The 15,170-nt window shown below is 36.5% G+C and overlaps 2 protein-coding genes across 2 annotated transcripts; one reads left to right on the plus strand and one right to left on the minus strand.

Annotated features, from left to right (window-relative positions):
* The first annotated feature begins 3,788 nt into the window (after positions 1-3,788).
* On the plus strand, positions 3,789-5,909 carry LOC136233442 (AP2-like ethylene-responsive transcription factor At1g16060). Its single transcript, XM_066023098.1, has 8 exons — positions 3,789-4,030; positions 4,127-4,209; positions 4,341-4,349; positions 4,440-4,528; positions 4,613-4,686; positions 4,780-4,830; positions 4,905-4,981; positions 5,113-5,909. Exons 1-8 carry the CDS (start codon positions 3,813-3,815, stop codon positions 5,655-5,657), a joined length of 1,146 nt encoding a protein of 381 aa, XP_065879170.1. The 5' UTR covers positions 3,789-3,812; the 3' UTR covers positions 5,658-5,909.
* A 1,427-nt stretch (positions 5,910-7,336) lies between these two features.
* Positions 7,337-9,585, minus strand: LOC136232958 (uncharacterized). Its single transcript, XM_066022447.1, has one exon. The coding sequence runs from the start codon at positions 9,503-9,505 to the stop codon at positions 7,472-7,474; it is 2,034 nt and encodes a 677-aa protein (XP_065878519.1). The 5' UTR covers positions 9,506-9,585; the 3' UTR covers positions 7,337-7,471.
* Positions 9,586-15,170: the final 5,585 nt, after the last annotated feature.

A 15,170-nucleotide genomic window follows, 5' to 3' on the forward strand; every position in this document is an offset into this window, starting at 1 on the left:
AATCGACAATAAACAGATGATAAACGCAAAAGAACGTCGAATAACGATGCCTTCGATTCGCACAAAAAGAAAGAAACCAAGAGACGAAGATGAAACAGGAAGATGAAGAACCATGCATTCACAAAAATAGAGAGACAAAGAGAGGAAGAAGAGACAGGATGATGAAGAAATTCTTGGTGATTCGCACAATATAAAGGAAGGGGAAGATGAAACGATATACAAGAAGGGAAGATGAAACCGATAGATAGGAATGAGGAAGATGAAAGGTTTATGGTATTTTGGAAAAGTCACAAATATATAGTCTAGATAAATAATGACTTGAGTAATTGGTCTAAATATGTAAATAGATCTTCCATTTGGCCCAATTTTGTAATTTTTTCATTATTTACTTACTTTAGCATCTAAGCTTCCAATGATTACCACAAAGGAATCTCCTTTATGGACACTTCCGATTATTAGGGGTGTACAGTAAATTAATTTCTTGTATTTGGGTTACAATCTAACTCAACCCATTAAAAAAAATAATTCATGGGTTGGTTGTTAAAACCAACCCAACCCATTAAATAATGAACTTGAATAGGTTGGGTTGGATTGAATTGGTTATTAATTCAAATAATTTCAAATATAAATTTATAGTTATTAAACATTGGACTAAATTAATAAACTTACAAATATTTGTACCAAATAGAACGTAAATGATATTAATTTTTGAGTTAAATTTGAAAAAAAAAATTCATGCACTTTCATGTTTTCATAGATCGTTACATGTGAGTTTTTTTGCTACAAAACAAATGACTTGACACCATTAAAATAGAACGATATTTTTGAGATTTTTTAAGTCATTTTTTTTACCTTTTCAATGACTTTTTGATCCGTTTGTCTTTTTTTTGAATTCCAGATTTCTAGATTTTTTTTTAATTTCAAAATTTTCTGGAATGAATTTGAAATTTCTAAAATTTTAGAATTCCAGAATTTCTAGATTTTCAAAATTCCAAATTTTTGGAATTCCATAAATTCTAAAATTTTATAATTGTTGAAATTCCAAAAAAAAATTTGAAATTCTAGAAATTTGGAATTTTTGAAATTCCAGAAATCTGAAATTCTACAAAATTTTAGAATTTTAGAATTTCTGAAATTCTAAAATATTCTTAATAGGAGGCTTATGTTTTTTCTTTGTTATAATTAAAATTTCGAATCTGTTTTACAAAAGTTGATCATTTATTTGGATAAGGTTCAATCTATATGAGGATTAGATACAAAAATATCCATAACGTTGATAGTTATGAGCAATTTTATCATAAAGATGACAGTTATGACCAATTTTATTCATAACGTTGATAAGTTTGATATATATTATTAAAAAACACAAATATTTTGTTTTTAATTTTCAATTTCAATTGCATATCAGTTGATTCTAATTTTCAAATTTTCATGTTTTTTCGTTTTACCATTTTTCTTATTTTTTTCGTATTACCGTTTTTTTCTATTTTTCTTGTTTTCCCTTTTTTTTTCATTTTTCGCGACTTTTACATTTTGTTTCACTTTTTTTCTAACTTTCTAGTTTTTCTCATTTTGTGTGTTTTTAAAATAAATAAAGTTTCCGTTTGCACATACTTTAAATTACAATTTGTTATTTAACACTCTTAATTTAATATATATGAATTATAATAATATTTGTAATAAATTTGTTTTTAAATAGAAAATAAAAAAATAAAAAAATACATGCAAATATTTGAATAAAAATTCAATCCAACCCAATCCAATCAATCAATTCCTTACTTGGATTGGATTTTAACCCAATCAATAGATAAAACCATTAGAATGAAAATATATGGATTGGGTTGGATTGGATTGGTTATATTGATGGGTTGATTAATTTTTGTACACCCCTACCGATCATTAATAGATATATTTTACACCAAGATAAATTCCCATAATTATATGAAAAGAAAGTCGGAAATAAGTTTATTTCTATTTTGGAAAATTATAGAGTTAATCATTGGAAATGAATGAATAGGATTAACTAATTTCTACATGATTTATAATTCAGTAAATTCTGTTTATTCCCATTGAAATAAAAAGAAAATGAAACTGAATTGATGTACTTTAAAATCAATTTACAAAGTTAGATGGAAGTTTAGAACCTTAACCCAAGGTATAAAAAGCAATAAACATGAGGCAGATAGAAAACTGGAGAATTTTTGAAAAACATACAGATTCCTAACTGAATATTAACAAAGACTGAAGTTGACTTAAGCCTAAACAAATATTTTTGCTAATCTCACCATAAATTAAAATACCGTACAAAGAAATGTCAATGTCTTACTCTAAAACATAACCTTGAAATATATGCATCACACCAGATACAGCCAATAATTAGCATTTTTCTATTTTTCAATCATCAAGTGGTTATATAAATAAATGTGTTTATGTTAGAATCTAATCTATCAAAGTGATAGCTGAATTACACGTACTTTGTATTCAGTGACGGATCTAAGATTCACTTATTGGGTTGTTCGTGTTACAATGACTATGAATACTTAAAACAGGTTCAACGAAGTTTTCCGATAATCCCATCCTAGCTCCCCTAGATCCGTCTCGCATTTGATTGCTTAAAACAGGTCAAAAAATGTGAATGAGGTATCTTAAGTAGAGAATATTACAACAGCTGATTCCATAAGAAATACCGTAAGTGTTGAGAGTTTCAGGTAAAGATGAAAAAGGGAAGAATACAAGCATATGCTTACCGATGAATCCAACAATGTACACTGTCTTTTGCTTAATTCCAAGCTGCATATCTTTTGGAATGGGATACAACAAAATTCTATTTTGATTTCTTTCACAGCCCATTTTAATGCTCCAATCCTGTTCATGAACAGGATTGTTACAGTCTGAATATCAACAAAGCAACTTCTACTGCTACCATTTGAACAGAATCTTCATTAGAATATACAATCGAAATTCACCGATTTATATACTTTATAACAAAACTTAGGGATAATGGCCAAAGTTTACTCTAACCTATGAAATTGTGTAAATTTAACTCTAACGTTTTCAAACAAGATCAATTTTAGCTTAAATCGTTAGGGTTAAACGTTAAGATTAAATCTGCACTTTACTTTCACTTTACTTAAAAGTAGGGTTAAATTTAGCCTTTATCATAAAATATAACTCTTACCTAGACTTACAGAAAAGCACGGGGCATAGTGTGTCGGTGCATCCGGTCGACAAGAACCACCCCTATAAGAGGTGGTCAAGAGTGGTTCCGCCCTTGTCCACCCCTCCATCTTCATTTGCCGGAAGCTAATTGCACCTCAGGAAGTGAAGGGTTAAGGGTTGTACAGCTTTTCTTTTTTGCCCCATCATAAGCCAAAAACAACGCTGTTTTGGTCTCGGTAGGGAAAGAAATAATAACTTAACCCACCTCGTATAGCTGGATTTATTTTTTACACTTCAAGCAGTCAAAGACTGACTCCACCATTGTCCGAATCCAAAATTGCTCCATATTTTTTACAAAGTTAAAGAACAAATTTACCATTTCTTAAGCATAAATTGTATCCTTAAAAATAAAAAGACTTGGTCTTTTTTATCACAAAGCTGGTAGACAGAATACCGACATAATTTTGTCTCGCATTGGTTTGCCTTGAAATAATCGATTAACTTGTTTTTGACTGGGCAGCTACAAACAAACTACAATAACACCAAAAAAGGCACACAGTTTATATACACATTCATTGATACAATCACCACCCTGCATACACAAACAATTACAACACAAGAAAGAAGAAGCACAGAATTAAAGGAAGCATAAAATGGATATGATGATGGTAAAGAATGAACAAAACCTGGGAAGAAGACGTGCTTCACATGCACAAGGTGAGGTTCAAGCAACCCGTTGTGTTAAGAGACGACGCAGAGATCCAGCAATCCCTACACTTGGTGCTGCAGACAATCAAAGCCAGCAACAAACTGATCAAACTTCTGCTGCTACCACTGTGAAAAGAAGTTCGAGATTTCGCGGTGTCAGCAGGTCAACACAATACACACTCTGAGAAATGTCTTTTTGTTTTGGCCTATTGACTCTTGTAGTTCAGCTACTGATATTTATCAATTCAAAATTGAACAGACATAGGTGGACAGGTAGATTTGAAGCTCACTTGTGGGATAAACTCTCATGGAATGTAACACAGAAGAAGAAAGGAAAACAAGGTTTGATAACTATACAATCTCTTATTCACTTCTTGTTTCGTTTTTTGTTTCCCAAATGCTTACGAAATTTATTCAATTTTACCTTCTTCAACTGGATTCTGCTTCGAAATTGATTATGGGGGACTCAACAGTTTATCTTGGTGAGTAATTCTTAACAAGAAACAAGTTGTGTTCTTTAGCTGTTTGCCTATATAAAGGAGATAGTGACAAATTTGTTTTGAATCTGTCAGGAGCTTATGATGAAGAAGAATCTGCAGCAAGAGCATATGATTTAGCAGCACTGAAATACTGGGGGGCATCGACTTTTACCAATTTTCCGGTACTCTATTATAGTACAAGTTTTAGATAACCACGAGTCATGTATATCTGATCGAAAATAAATTTCGTATTTGCAATCCTGCAGACATCAGATTATGAGAAAGAAATTGAGATCATGCAAACTGTAACTAAAGAGGAATATCTGGCCTCATTAAGAAGGTAAGGTTGCATCCATTACATTTGTATCTTCCTGCTGCTAATCATTGAAATTTGCTTCTCTGACATTCCGTTCCCTCAAATCATTTGTTACAGAAAGAGTAGCGGCTTTTCAAGAGGCGTGTCAAAGTACAGAGGAGTTGCAAGGTACTTTTATCATCTTTCTTGCTTCAAAAATGGACTTGTCAAGAGTAACTAACAGAACCTGAAAATATATGCAGGCACCACCATAATGGGAGATGGGAAGCAAGAATTGGAAGAGTTTTTGGAAACAAATACCTATACCTTGGCACCTACAGTATGTCAACATCTAAATTGACTCTTTTTGATTGAATATTTCGGACCCAAAATTTGTCACGCCTATTCCAATTCCAAACAGCAATTTAAGTGAAAGTTGGAATTAACAATATCTGCGCTTTTCCATATCAGGTACACAAGAGGAGGCTGCTCGAGCATATGATATTGCTGCAATTGAATACAGGGGGATCAATGCAGTTACCAATTTTGACTTGAGTACCTATATCAGATGGCTCAAGCCAGGAGTAGCTGCCCAAGTTGAACCACAGCCAATTCCAGAGCCTCAGATGCTATTAAACGATAACTACAGTCTAAGAGAAGAATCTAAGCCATCATTCCTCAACACTATTCAGTTCAGTTCAGATTATCTTGACTCATCTCAGAAACAAGAAGCTTTCCAAAACAAAGTCCCTATTAGCCCTTCCAGCAAGACATCATCGCCGACTGCCCTTAGCCTCCTCTTTCGATCTTCCATATTTAGGGAACTAGTTGAGAAGAATTCTAATGCATGTGAGGATGAAAATGAAGGAGAAGAGGCAAAGAATGAGCCACAAATAGGCAATGATGACGGGTTCGGGGGTATATTTTACGACGGAACTGTTGACATGACGTTCCCATACTCTTCCAACAAAGACAGCTTGGAGTTGCAAGAAAGAGAATTTCACTTTGTTTTATGATCATACAGCCATCTTCACATGGTACAGCAATGTGTATATCCTTCATTTTGTCAGTAAGTTAGGCATTGCTTTCTGAAACATGTGGAGTACAGAGCTTCCTTGTGTTAATATGCAAGACCTTTTTAGTTTTACTTTTCCTCTTTGGTTCTGTACATATTTGTGTTCTGGAAATAAACATGTAGTTCCTGCCATTGCACATGGCAAAATGATCTGAAATATCAGATTTTTGCACTTGCAGCTAATCAAGAGCCTTGAACCATGTCATGTTATCTAATTTACTACACTTCCATCAAAATCTCTGCAGGCAGAGTAGAGTGCAGGCACCAAAGTTGCCTGGATACTAATGCTTGTATATCCAACTCAATTTTATTAAACAACTGCTAATCATCAGGCACTTCTTACTAATTTTAATTACACAACTGGCATCATTCACCATATATGAACCATTCTAAAAAGCTATCCAGTCTCAAATCTCAACCAATATAAATTTCTTATACCTGTGGTATAATTTGCTTTCTTCTTTGGACAAGAGAAGAAGAAGATGAACTTCAATCGCTATTCACTCTTGAAGCTAAAATCAGTATAATTGTCTATGTAGCTGTTAAAACAAAAGCTGAAGTATGCTTAAACAAAGTAGCAAGCGACAATAAAAACTGCGGCTCCTACTCAATACCGCCCTCGGCGAGTATGTTACCTTCACGGAGACCTTTTCTAGACTACCTACATATTATCACTAGCAACTAAATATACTGCGATTTCATGTAAAAAAGTAACGCCTAAAAGCCAAATTCTCTTTTCAAATAACCTCTACTTATGATAGTTGAGTATTAAGAAGTAAGTTACTGTGAAAAATAATCAAGAGGCGGAAGATGCCTATAACTTAAAGATGCTTAGGAAGGGAAAATTTCCTGAGTCCTTGGCAAGCACAGATATTTAATAGTTAAAATTGTTAGATCGAAATAAAATGAACTAAGATGTTCTAGACAAACTGAGCTGGTTAAAAACTAATTCTAAGGACCCCAGAAATGTAGACGAAAAATGCAGACAGATACAAAGAATAATGTATCTTATGCATTACCTGACAAGCATCTACCATGATGGATTCCCAAAGGGAATAAACACTGGTTCATCTCTAGAATAAAAAATTCTTCAAAAAATCCTAGAATAGGTAACACCTGACCTAATAGAGTTCATCAATTTAAGCATACTGTTGGGTGACATACCTAATTTCTGGAGGACTAGACTATCTGCTTGTGAAGTTGTGAACCTCAAAACTTTACCAGTCTCATAGATCTAAAAGTATATTGTATATGAACATTGTTAGTTACACATAAAATCAAATTTATGTAAGATTGAAAACTATTACAGATTACTTCAGCTTAAAAAGAACAAAGTTTGTCTCCATAGCAAGAACAGAAAATGGCAACTGAAACATCAAATCAATTGCACAGCAAGCACCCGAAAATTCCCTTGGTTGAATAAAAAATCCCTTCAGTGAATACGGCTTGAAGCATCCATTTAAAAGAGCATGTAATTACAGCATAAAATTTCAACAAGTAACTTAACCCATCAAAATAAATTGCATAAGAATCGTCCCAAACCCTCAATTAGATAGGGCCTGTAGCCAACTAAAAAGCATGTAACTAAAGCATAAAATTCAAACAAGCGACACAGAAATATATCCCAAAATAAATTGCACTAAGAAATTTAAGCAATTGAACACTAATTTCCGACTCAAAGGCTTATCTCTCTCACGGACATACAAGTGTTGTATCGAATTCAAATGATACAAAATTCTATTCCTATAGAGAGCATCAAAACTGCTTTCTTTTATTTCTAAAAAGTTTATCTCTTTTGACATAGGCATAAAAAAGTACAAAGAAAACTATTACAGATGTTGATACTGAACCCCATGGAAATGGTGGATCCTTGAAACAAACTAGTGATGCCTCCAATTCCTGGGATGCATGATAAACCAGAGAATGAATTGCATAAAGATCATAGTCAGAAGACCTCACATAATACAGTGCCATCTCAAAGTCCAAACGAGACATTGCAGAAATTAATTTGTCCAGCTTGTACTTGAACAGGTTCCATCTCTGAATGAATTCAACATGCTGATTCGGCTTGAGGAGATTCCTGGCACCACCATGGACTGCTATAGATTCAAGAACATCAATAGCACTTGTTATACTGTAATTCAGTGAAGTCAAAAGTACATTTCTTCGTGCTGCATCCCTCTGCACAAAAGACAGTGACGAAGTCTCTGAGAAAGGCCCAAATGGAGTCTGCCCAACACTCCAGGTATAATCCAACAAAGTATTATTATGCCTTGCACTCCATGACATATGAGTTGGTGACACTCCCCACATGCTCTGTAGAACTGAACCAACAAGCGATCGCTCAAGCTCCCTAGTATGAGTAAACACATGGCGTCCATTGCAGCTATAATCACTCACAGTCTGAGTCGTTTTTGTCCTCACAGCAATAACCATATCTCTAAATGCCACCGATTGGTGATAACGATCAAGCAACAACAGCGTGTTATAATCCAAATCGAAGACATAAACTGGAAGCACTCTACCATAATCCTCTTCAGGGATTCCTGCAATCCTCCTAAACTCATCAGCAGAATCAGACAATATTTGATGCAATCGTTTTGAGTCCACATACTCACTCACGATCAAAGTATAGTTATCAAACAAGAACCTCGAAGTGTACGAGTTAATCGACCTTGAAATTGCAAATGAACAAATGGAACACTCAGAAAATTTAATTCCATAATTCCTAAATACCAAAGACTGTTCCCCTAACAACAATCCACCCTCATCAGCCTCATCCCTAAAAGTCCTCTCAATAGCTCTCCAATCCAATCCAGCCAAATCCTTACTAGTCTCAGAAGCGTAAATATGGATAAACTCAACTATCAAAGAACTCTCAAAAGTCACAGGAATTCTCAAGGAGGGCACAAGTAGTACCTGATAAGCACTCGAAATCAACGAAGCCAAATCTGCAAGCAGCGCCTTTTGTGACTTAGGTCGGCCGTGCATTGCTGCAAGAGGGTGAAACTCTCCTCTGGGTAGAACTCCATCTCCCGATAAAGCAGGCCCGTAATCGACAGGTCCAGCAGAGAGATCAATCCAGAGATATCTCTCTTTTCCAGTCCAGACGGTTCCCAAGCATTTGGTGAATCCAGGAGAGGAATCGCCTGGGGTATAACTATAAGCATACTTTTTGGATTGGGAACCTAAAGAAAGCAAGTAAATATAAATCCCCTGTACGGGTTTTTCCTTGTCAAAATCTTGCTTGATAATTTGATCGATGGAATCATAAGGGACAGAGAGAAGAGGCGAGCGGAGGGAAGAAGGGATGGAGGAAATAGCGGACTTGAGAGCATCAGAGAGACGGGAAGAAAGGGAATGGGCAGAGTGGGAAATATCAAGGTGAGGAGAATGCTTGATAGCGAGGCGGTGAGAGTGCTGATCGTGGGGAGCATCAGTGGTGATGACATGGAAATGATCGGAAGTCTGAGTGGCGGAAAGGAAGGAAGTAAGAAGAGCGGAGGAATCAGGGGGGAAAGAGGAGCCAACAAGACGGATATGGAGAGAAAGAGGAAGAGAGAGGGAGAGAATGGAGGAGATCAGAGAAGGTATATGGGGATGAGGAGGGGATAAAGAGAGAGATTTTTTGAGAGAGGAAGGAAGCGAATTGAAAGAATCGTTAGTGCATTTAGGGTCTACATGGGATTGCTGGGAAAGAAATGTGTCCAGACCTGGAATTGGAGCTGAGATGATGGATGTAAGGAGCAGGAAGAAGACGGTGGTAGTGGCGGAGATGGAGGTGGGCATCTCGGAGAAGCTAGGGATGCAAGGAAGAGAGGGTTAAGATGAAAGAAGGAGATTTCTGAGGAACAATACAAAGCTTATAGTCATTAGTCAACACATAAACACACCATAGCACAGTAATTAACAATAATAATACACCATTAAAGCAAAATAAAATTAAGGGATAATTACTAATCTAGCCCAATGAAGAACCCCACTTTACATATCTAACCCACATTCCTTTCATTTTACCAAATTAGACAAATAAATCCATTTTGGACAAAACTACCCTTATTCTCATATAACAACCATCTCCTCTTTCCCTTTCATTTACTTTCACATTCTCACAGAAAAATTTATCAACTCAACCCAAGATCTAAAGATATTCATACCCCATTCAAGTTCATGTAAGTATCATTCCCTCATTTTTCATACATATTACTAGAAATACACAGTTGGTTTTCGAATACATTTGTTTGAATCTTGACATTTTCCGATTCCGCCATTGTCTCCCGATCTGTCGCATTCGGTGGTCAAATGCGACACAGATAATAAAATGCGACAAGGACTAATATATAGCTTGTCGCATTCATATCCATGTCGCATTTGCGGTCGCATTTGGCGGTCGCATTTGATGTACCATGTCGCATTTGGCAGTCGCATTTTGGTATAGCTTGTCGCATTTGAGTCGCATTTTGGTGTATCATGTCGCATTTGAGCTTCATTTACATATGAATTGGCTTTATTATGTTTTGATCACGTGTCCATTTTACTAAATGTAGAAGTATGTCAACCAAAGAGAGGTGTACGTGTTTTTTATCTTGGAACGGACAGTGGACTACAGAAGGAAAAGTGATGACATACGTGGGTGGTAAAGCGAAGTTGTTGGTTTTGCCAATAGATATTGACTTGCAAAAGTTGAAAGAGAAAGTTTATGGTGCACTCCGCATTGACTCAACCTCGTATGATCTCCAAATGTCAATGCAGGCGACATATGGTCCAAATAAACTGCGTGGTGGGATAGCAGATATTGATGACGATGGAGATGTCATGGGATTCATAGAGTACTGCCGAATGAATCCGACCGATTTGATTCCATTGTATGCTACTCTAAACATGCGAACAATACAAGCTTCAACATTGCGACCTAACAAGGATGGACATGTTGGTCAAAGCAAACCAACGGAAGTAGTAAGTAATGATCCCACCATCGAACTGGATGCTCCTATACATGGTAAGGATGACAACGATTGTGGAAATGGCATCGATGATTATATGAATAATGATAATCACGATCATTATGATGAGCATTATGATAATGATTATTGTTACGATAATGGTGATAATGTGGAGAATGAAGATACCACTCAGAATGAAATTCCTGTTAAAAGTGTTCACGAAACAGTTAAGCAATCTAAATGCGTCCAACGTATCCCATATGAGGATGGCGATGAAGATAGAATGAAAAGGATGACTGATCCATTTCGATGGTGTCCAAAGCCATGCGATGCGCCCGTGAATATGATTGCACCTAAACAATCAAACAGAGGTACTGCTTTGAGGGTCAATGATATATTTTCAAACAAAGTTGAATTGCAAGATTCACTTGGAAAATATGCAATTGAAAATAAGTTTGAATGGAAGGTTTACAAATCAAACAAGTCTTTGTTTGAGGTGAAATGTAAGGATGTGGGCAAATGCAATTGGAGGGCTAGAGGGATCGTCATTCCAGGTTCCAATTTGTTCAGGCTTTCAAGAATAGATGGTATGGACATGCATGCTTGTGGGAGAGATCAGATATGTCCGCACCATAGGCAAGCGGGGAAACGTGTTGCAGGGATACTACTCCGAAGCAGGTTTGATTTGGAAAATCGGGTGCATCGACCAAAGGATATTGTTTTTGATTTTGAACGAGATTTTTCCGTCAATCTTTCTTATATGCAAGCTTGGAGAGCAAGACACTGGGCATTGGAAGCACAAAGTGGTTCCCCGGAGGAATCGTTCATGTTGTTGTCGGACTACTGTGAGATGTTGAAAAGTACAAATCCGGGTACCGTGACACATATCGAGACAGATGATGATGATCAATTTAGATTTTTCTTTATGGCTATGGGTGCATCATTGAGAGGTTTTAAACTACATATTCGACCTGTCATTGCCGTTGATGGAACGTTTCTAAAAGGTAAATATCCCGGCATATTATACATTGCAGTTGGTGTTGATGCGAACAAAATGATCTTTCCTGTTGCATTTGGAGTTGGACCGAAAGAAAGTAATGAATCATGGCTCTGGTTTTTCAACAAATTGAAAGAGTGTCTGAATGATGTTGAAGATCTAGCCATTATATCAGATCGGAACCAAAGCATTATACATGCAGTTAGTTTGGTTTTTCCTAATGCTGTTCACGGGGCGTGCGCACGTCATCTGCAACAAAATGTTAAGGCCAAATTTCGTGGAATTCGTAAGATAGATGAGGCATTTTGGAAATGTGCAAAATCCTATCGGGTATCTGATTTTGAGGAATCCTTTGCAACACTTCGTTCACTACATTCTGGTGCTGCCGAATATTTACTGCAAGCTGGAAAAGAGAAATGGTCCCGTGCATTCTTCTGTGGTCGTCGATATAACATTATCACGACGAATGTGGCAGAATCATTCAACGCGTTAATGGTGGAGGCTAGACGTCTACCAATCACAATGTTGGTTGAGTTCATACGCATGACACTACAAAAATGGTTTTACGAGAGACGTACAGAAGCAGGTTATAAACGTGTATTCTATTTTATTTTATTTTATTTAGACATACGTAATTATTTACGAGATTAATATGTTTCTGCAGAAGAACGTGTGGGCTATTTGGCAAGGAAGCCGGAAGAAAGGATGATAAAGCGTGTAGAGACAGCGATACGTTGTTCATATTTCCCTGTGGATAATCACACCTTTCAAATCGGTGATCGGGTTAAGGGGGGACTTGTTGATTTAAATGCAGGAACATGTACGTGCAGGAAATGGCAACTAGCACAATTTCCATGTGAACACGTATGCAAAATTGCTTCCAAACATAGGATGGATAACGCCTATAGGTGGGTACATCGCTACTACACCAACGAGTCAGTTAAGTTGGCATGGGGTGAGTCGATATATCCACTTGGTCATCAATCAGAATGGAAAGTGAACGAGAATCCTATGAAAGTGCTTCCTCCTAAGAAGGAGGGACGGTCTGCTGGTCGACCAAAAGGTCAAAAAAGAAGGCCATCTGTGGGTGAAGACGTAATTCGCACAAGGTGTAGCAGATGCGGAAGCATCGGTCATAATCGTTTGAATTGTCCATCCATGCTTCCAAACACTAGTCGGCTTCCTAGTGTAATCTCAAGTTCAGCAAGTTGTTCTAACACTACTACCTCGAAGCATTTATGATCATTTGTCTTTATCATGTGCTTGTATGATTCTATTGGGGACAAACAAATTTATATTGTATAATACTTTATCTTGTTATCTTGTACAAATTGTGAATACTTCACGTCGCATTTGAGCGCATTCCACTCAAATGCGACAGGGTTTATAAGAATCCTAGTCGCATTTGTTCGTTGAATGGGCTCAAATGCGACTCAGGAAATTCATTGTGAATACTTCGCGTCGCATTTGAGCGCATTCCATTCAAATGCGACAGGGTTTAGAAGAATCCTAGTCGCATTTGTGCGTTGAATGCGCTCAAATGCGACTCAGGAAATTCATTGTGAATACTTGACGTCGCATTTGAGCGCATTCCTTTCAAATGCGACAGGGTTTATAACAAATTGTGCATAAATATTACATATATAACAACATCATGAATCAGAGTACAATATCATTTGAAGTCTAACAAACGTCCATGAAACAACTCAACCGTAAGTCGTAAACGAAAGAAAGCGCCATCCGTAGAATTGTATGGATATACATAAGAGTCGTCATGCGGGAGATCATGTAATCCACTTAAGAATTGTGCGTTTATCCAATCCTTTGCATGCCTCTCGTTAGCATTATCCAATACATTACCATGCACAAAGTACAACATGGCAATCATCACAGCATCTTGGTTAAATCGGTCGGTCGCATCCTTCTTCTTCCATTGTACACTTTTCAAAACTTCAAAGAAGTGAATTGTCGTTATTGTCTCGTATTTCTTGAAGTACTTATTTCGCAACCTATGCGGCATCTCTAATTCATACATTCTTTCCATGAATTCCCCAATGTTTACCCCAAACCTTAAACCACTTATCAGGCCAAACTCCCAATCTCCAAACCGCATATCAACTCCCCTCACCCTGAACCACATCTCCATGTGTTTACTTTCTTTATGTTTAATCTCCCGTGATAGGACATGATGCACTATTCCAGCAGAGAAACTAGCAACTTTCATATCCAAATATTGACCAAAACATGCTTTCCTATACATTTCTAGCTGCTTTTCACTCAAATACTTCTTTATCATGACCCCAGAATCCATATTAAACCTGACTGTTACTTGAGCATCCGAATTAACCGCCTTGGGATATTTGAAAATGGAACTATGTTTTCTCTTTTTAGATTCACTGGGATCATGCTGTAACAATTTTAAACATACACACATTAAATTCTCTAACAAAACTGACATATTCTATGTATAAGGCTTACAATCATGTCGCATTCGTCTGTGAATGCGCTCAAATGCGACAATGTTTCATGGTGTATAATGTCGCATTTGAGCGCATTTAGGTAATAAATGCGACAGTTTAATGGAATGGCTCGTCGCATGTGTCGCATTTAGGTAACAAATGTGACACTATGTTCGCCTATTATACCTTGTCGCATTTGAGCGCATTTAGGTAACAAATGCGACCATATCTACATACAGTTAACATACGAGCGCATTTAATCCATTAATGGCGGTAACAGGGAAGAAGATGATGCATGCTTACCTTATGCTTTGTCCGTCCTTCCTCTTCACTTGCCGCCGCCGCCGTCGCCGTCGCCTTCCGTTTTCTTGCCATCACAGTCGCGCTTCGCAGGGAAGAAAGAAACCGGAGATGAAAATGTCGAGGTAGGAGAAAATGAAAATGAAAATGTAGAGAAGAACCACAATGAAGTTGAATGGGAAAGGTCAGGTGAGGAAGTGGAAGTGGAAGGAGCGGGAGGTAGGAGATGAACCTTCAAACTAAAATAAGGGTAGTTTTGTCCAAAATTGGTTTATTTGTCTAATTTGGTAAAATAAAAGGAATGTGGGTTAGATATGTAAAGTGGGGTTCTTCATTGGGCTAGATTAGTAATTATCCCTAAAATTAATTAGAGAGAGTTTGAGTGATGAACCCACTCAAACATCCAAATTGAATTCAGCTTCATTTGTTCACTTAAATTTACAAGAGAATAAATCTTTTGCGATTTCGCTCGTGTTTTAAAAGTTTACAAATAAGAGTTTATGTTTTGTGCAATCATTCGATAAAAAAAAATTGTTGTTGTGATTATTTATTAAAAATATTGATTTTACAAATTATATTATATATAAAGTCTTATTTTATAAAATAACTAAATCACAAGTATTATTTGACCGAAATATTGAGTAACAGATCTTAAACTCTATCGTTTCAACCAAAGTTTATTTTTGGGATAAGGGTCAAAGTTAAATCCTAATATTTCAAGTCAAATGCAGATTTAGCCCTTACATATAAAATGG

The sequence above is a fragment of the Euphorbia lathyris genome, chromosome 6, assembly GCF_963576675.1.
Source record: "Euphorbia lathyris chromosome 6, ddEupLath1.1, whole genome shotgun sequence".
Taxonomy (NCBI): domain Eukaryota; kingdom Viridiplantae; phylum Streptophyta; class Magnoliopsida; order Malpighiales; family Euphorbiaceae; genus Euphorbia; species Euphorbia lathyris.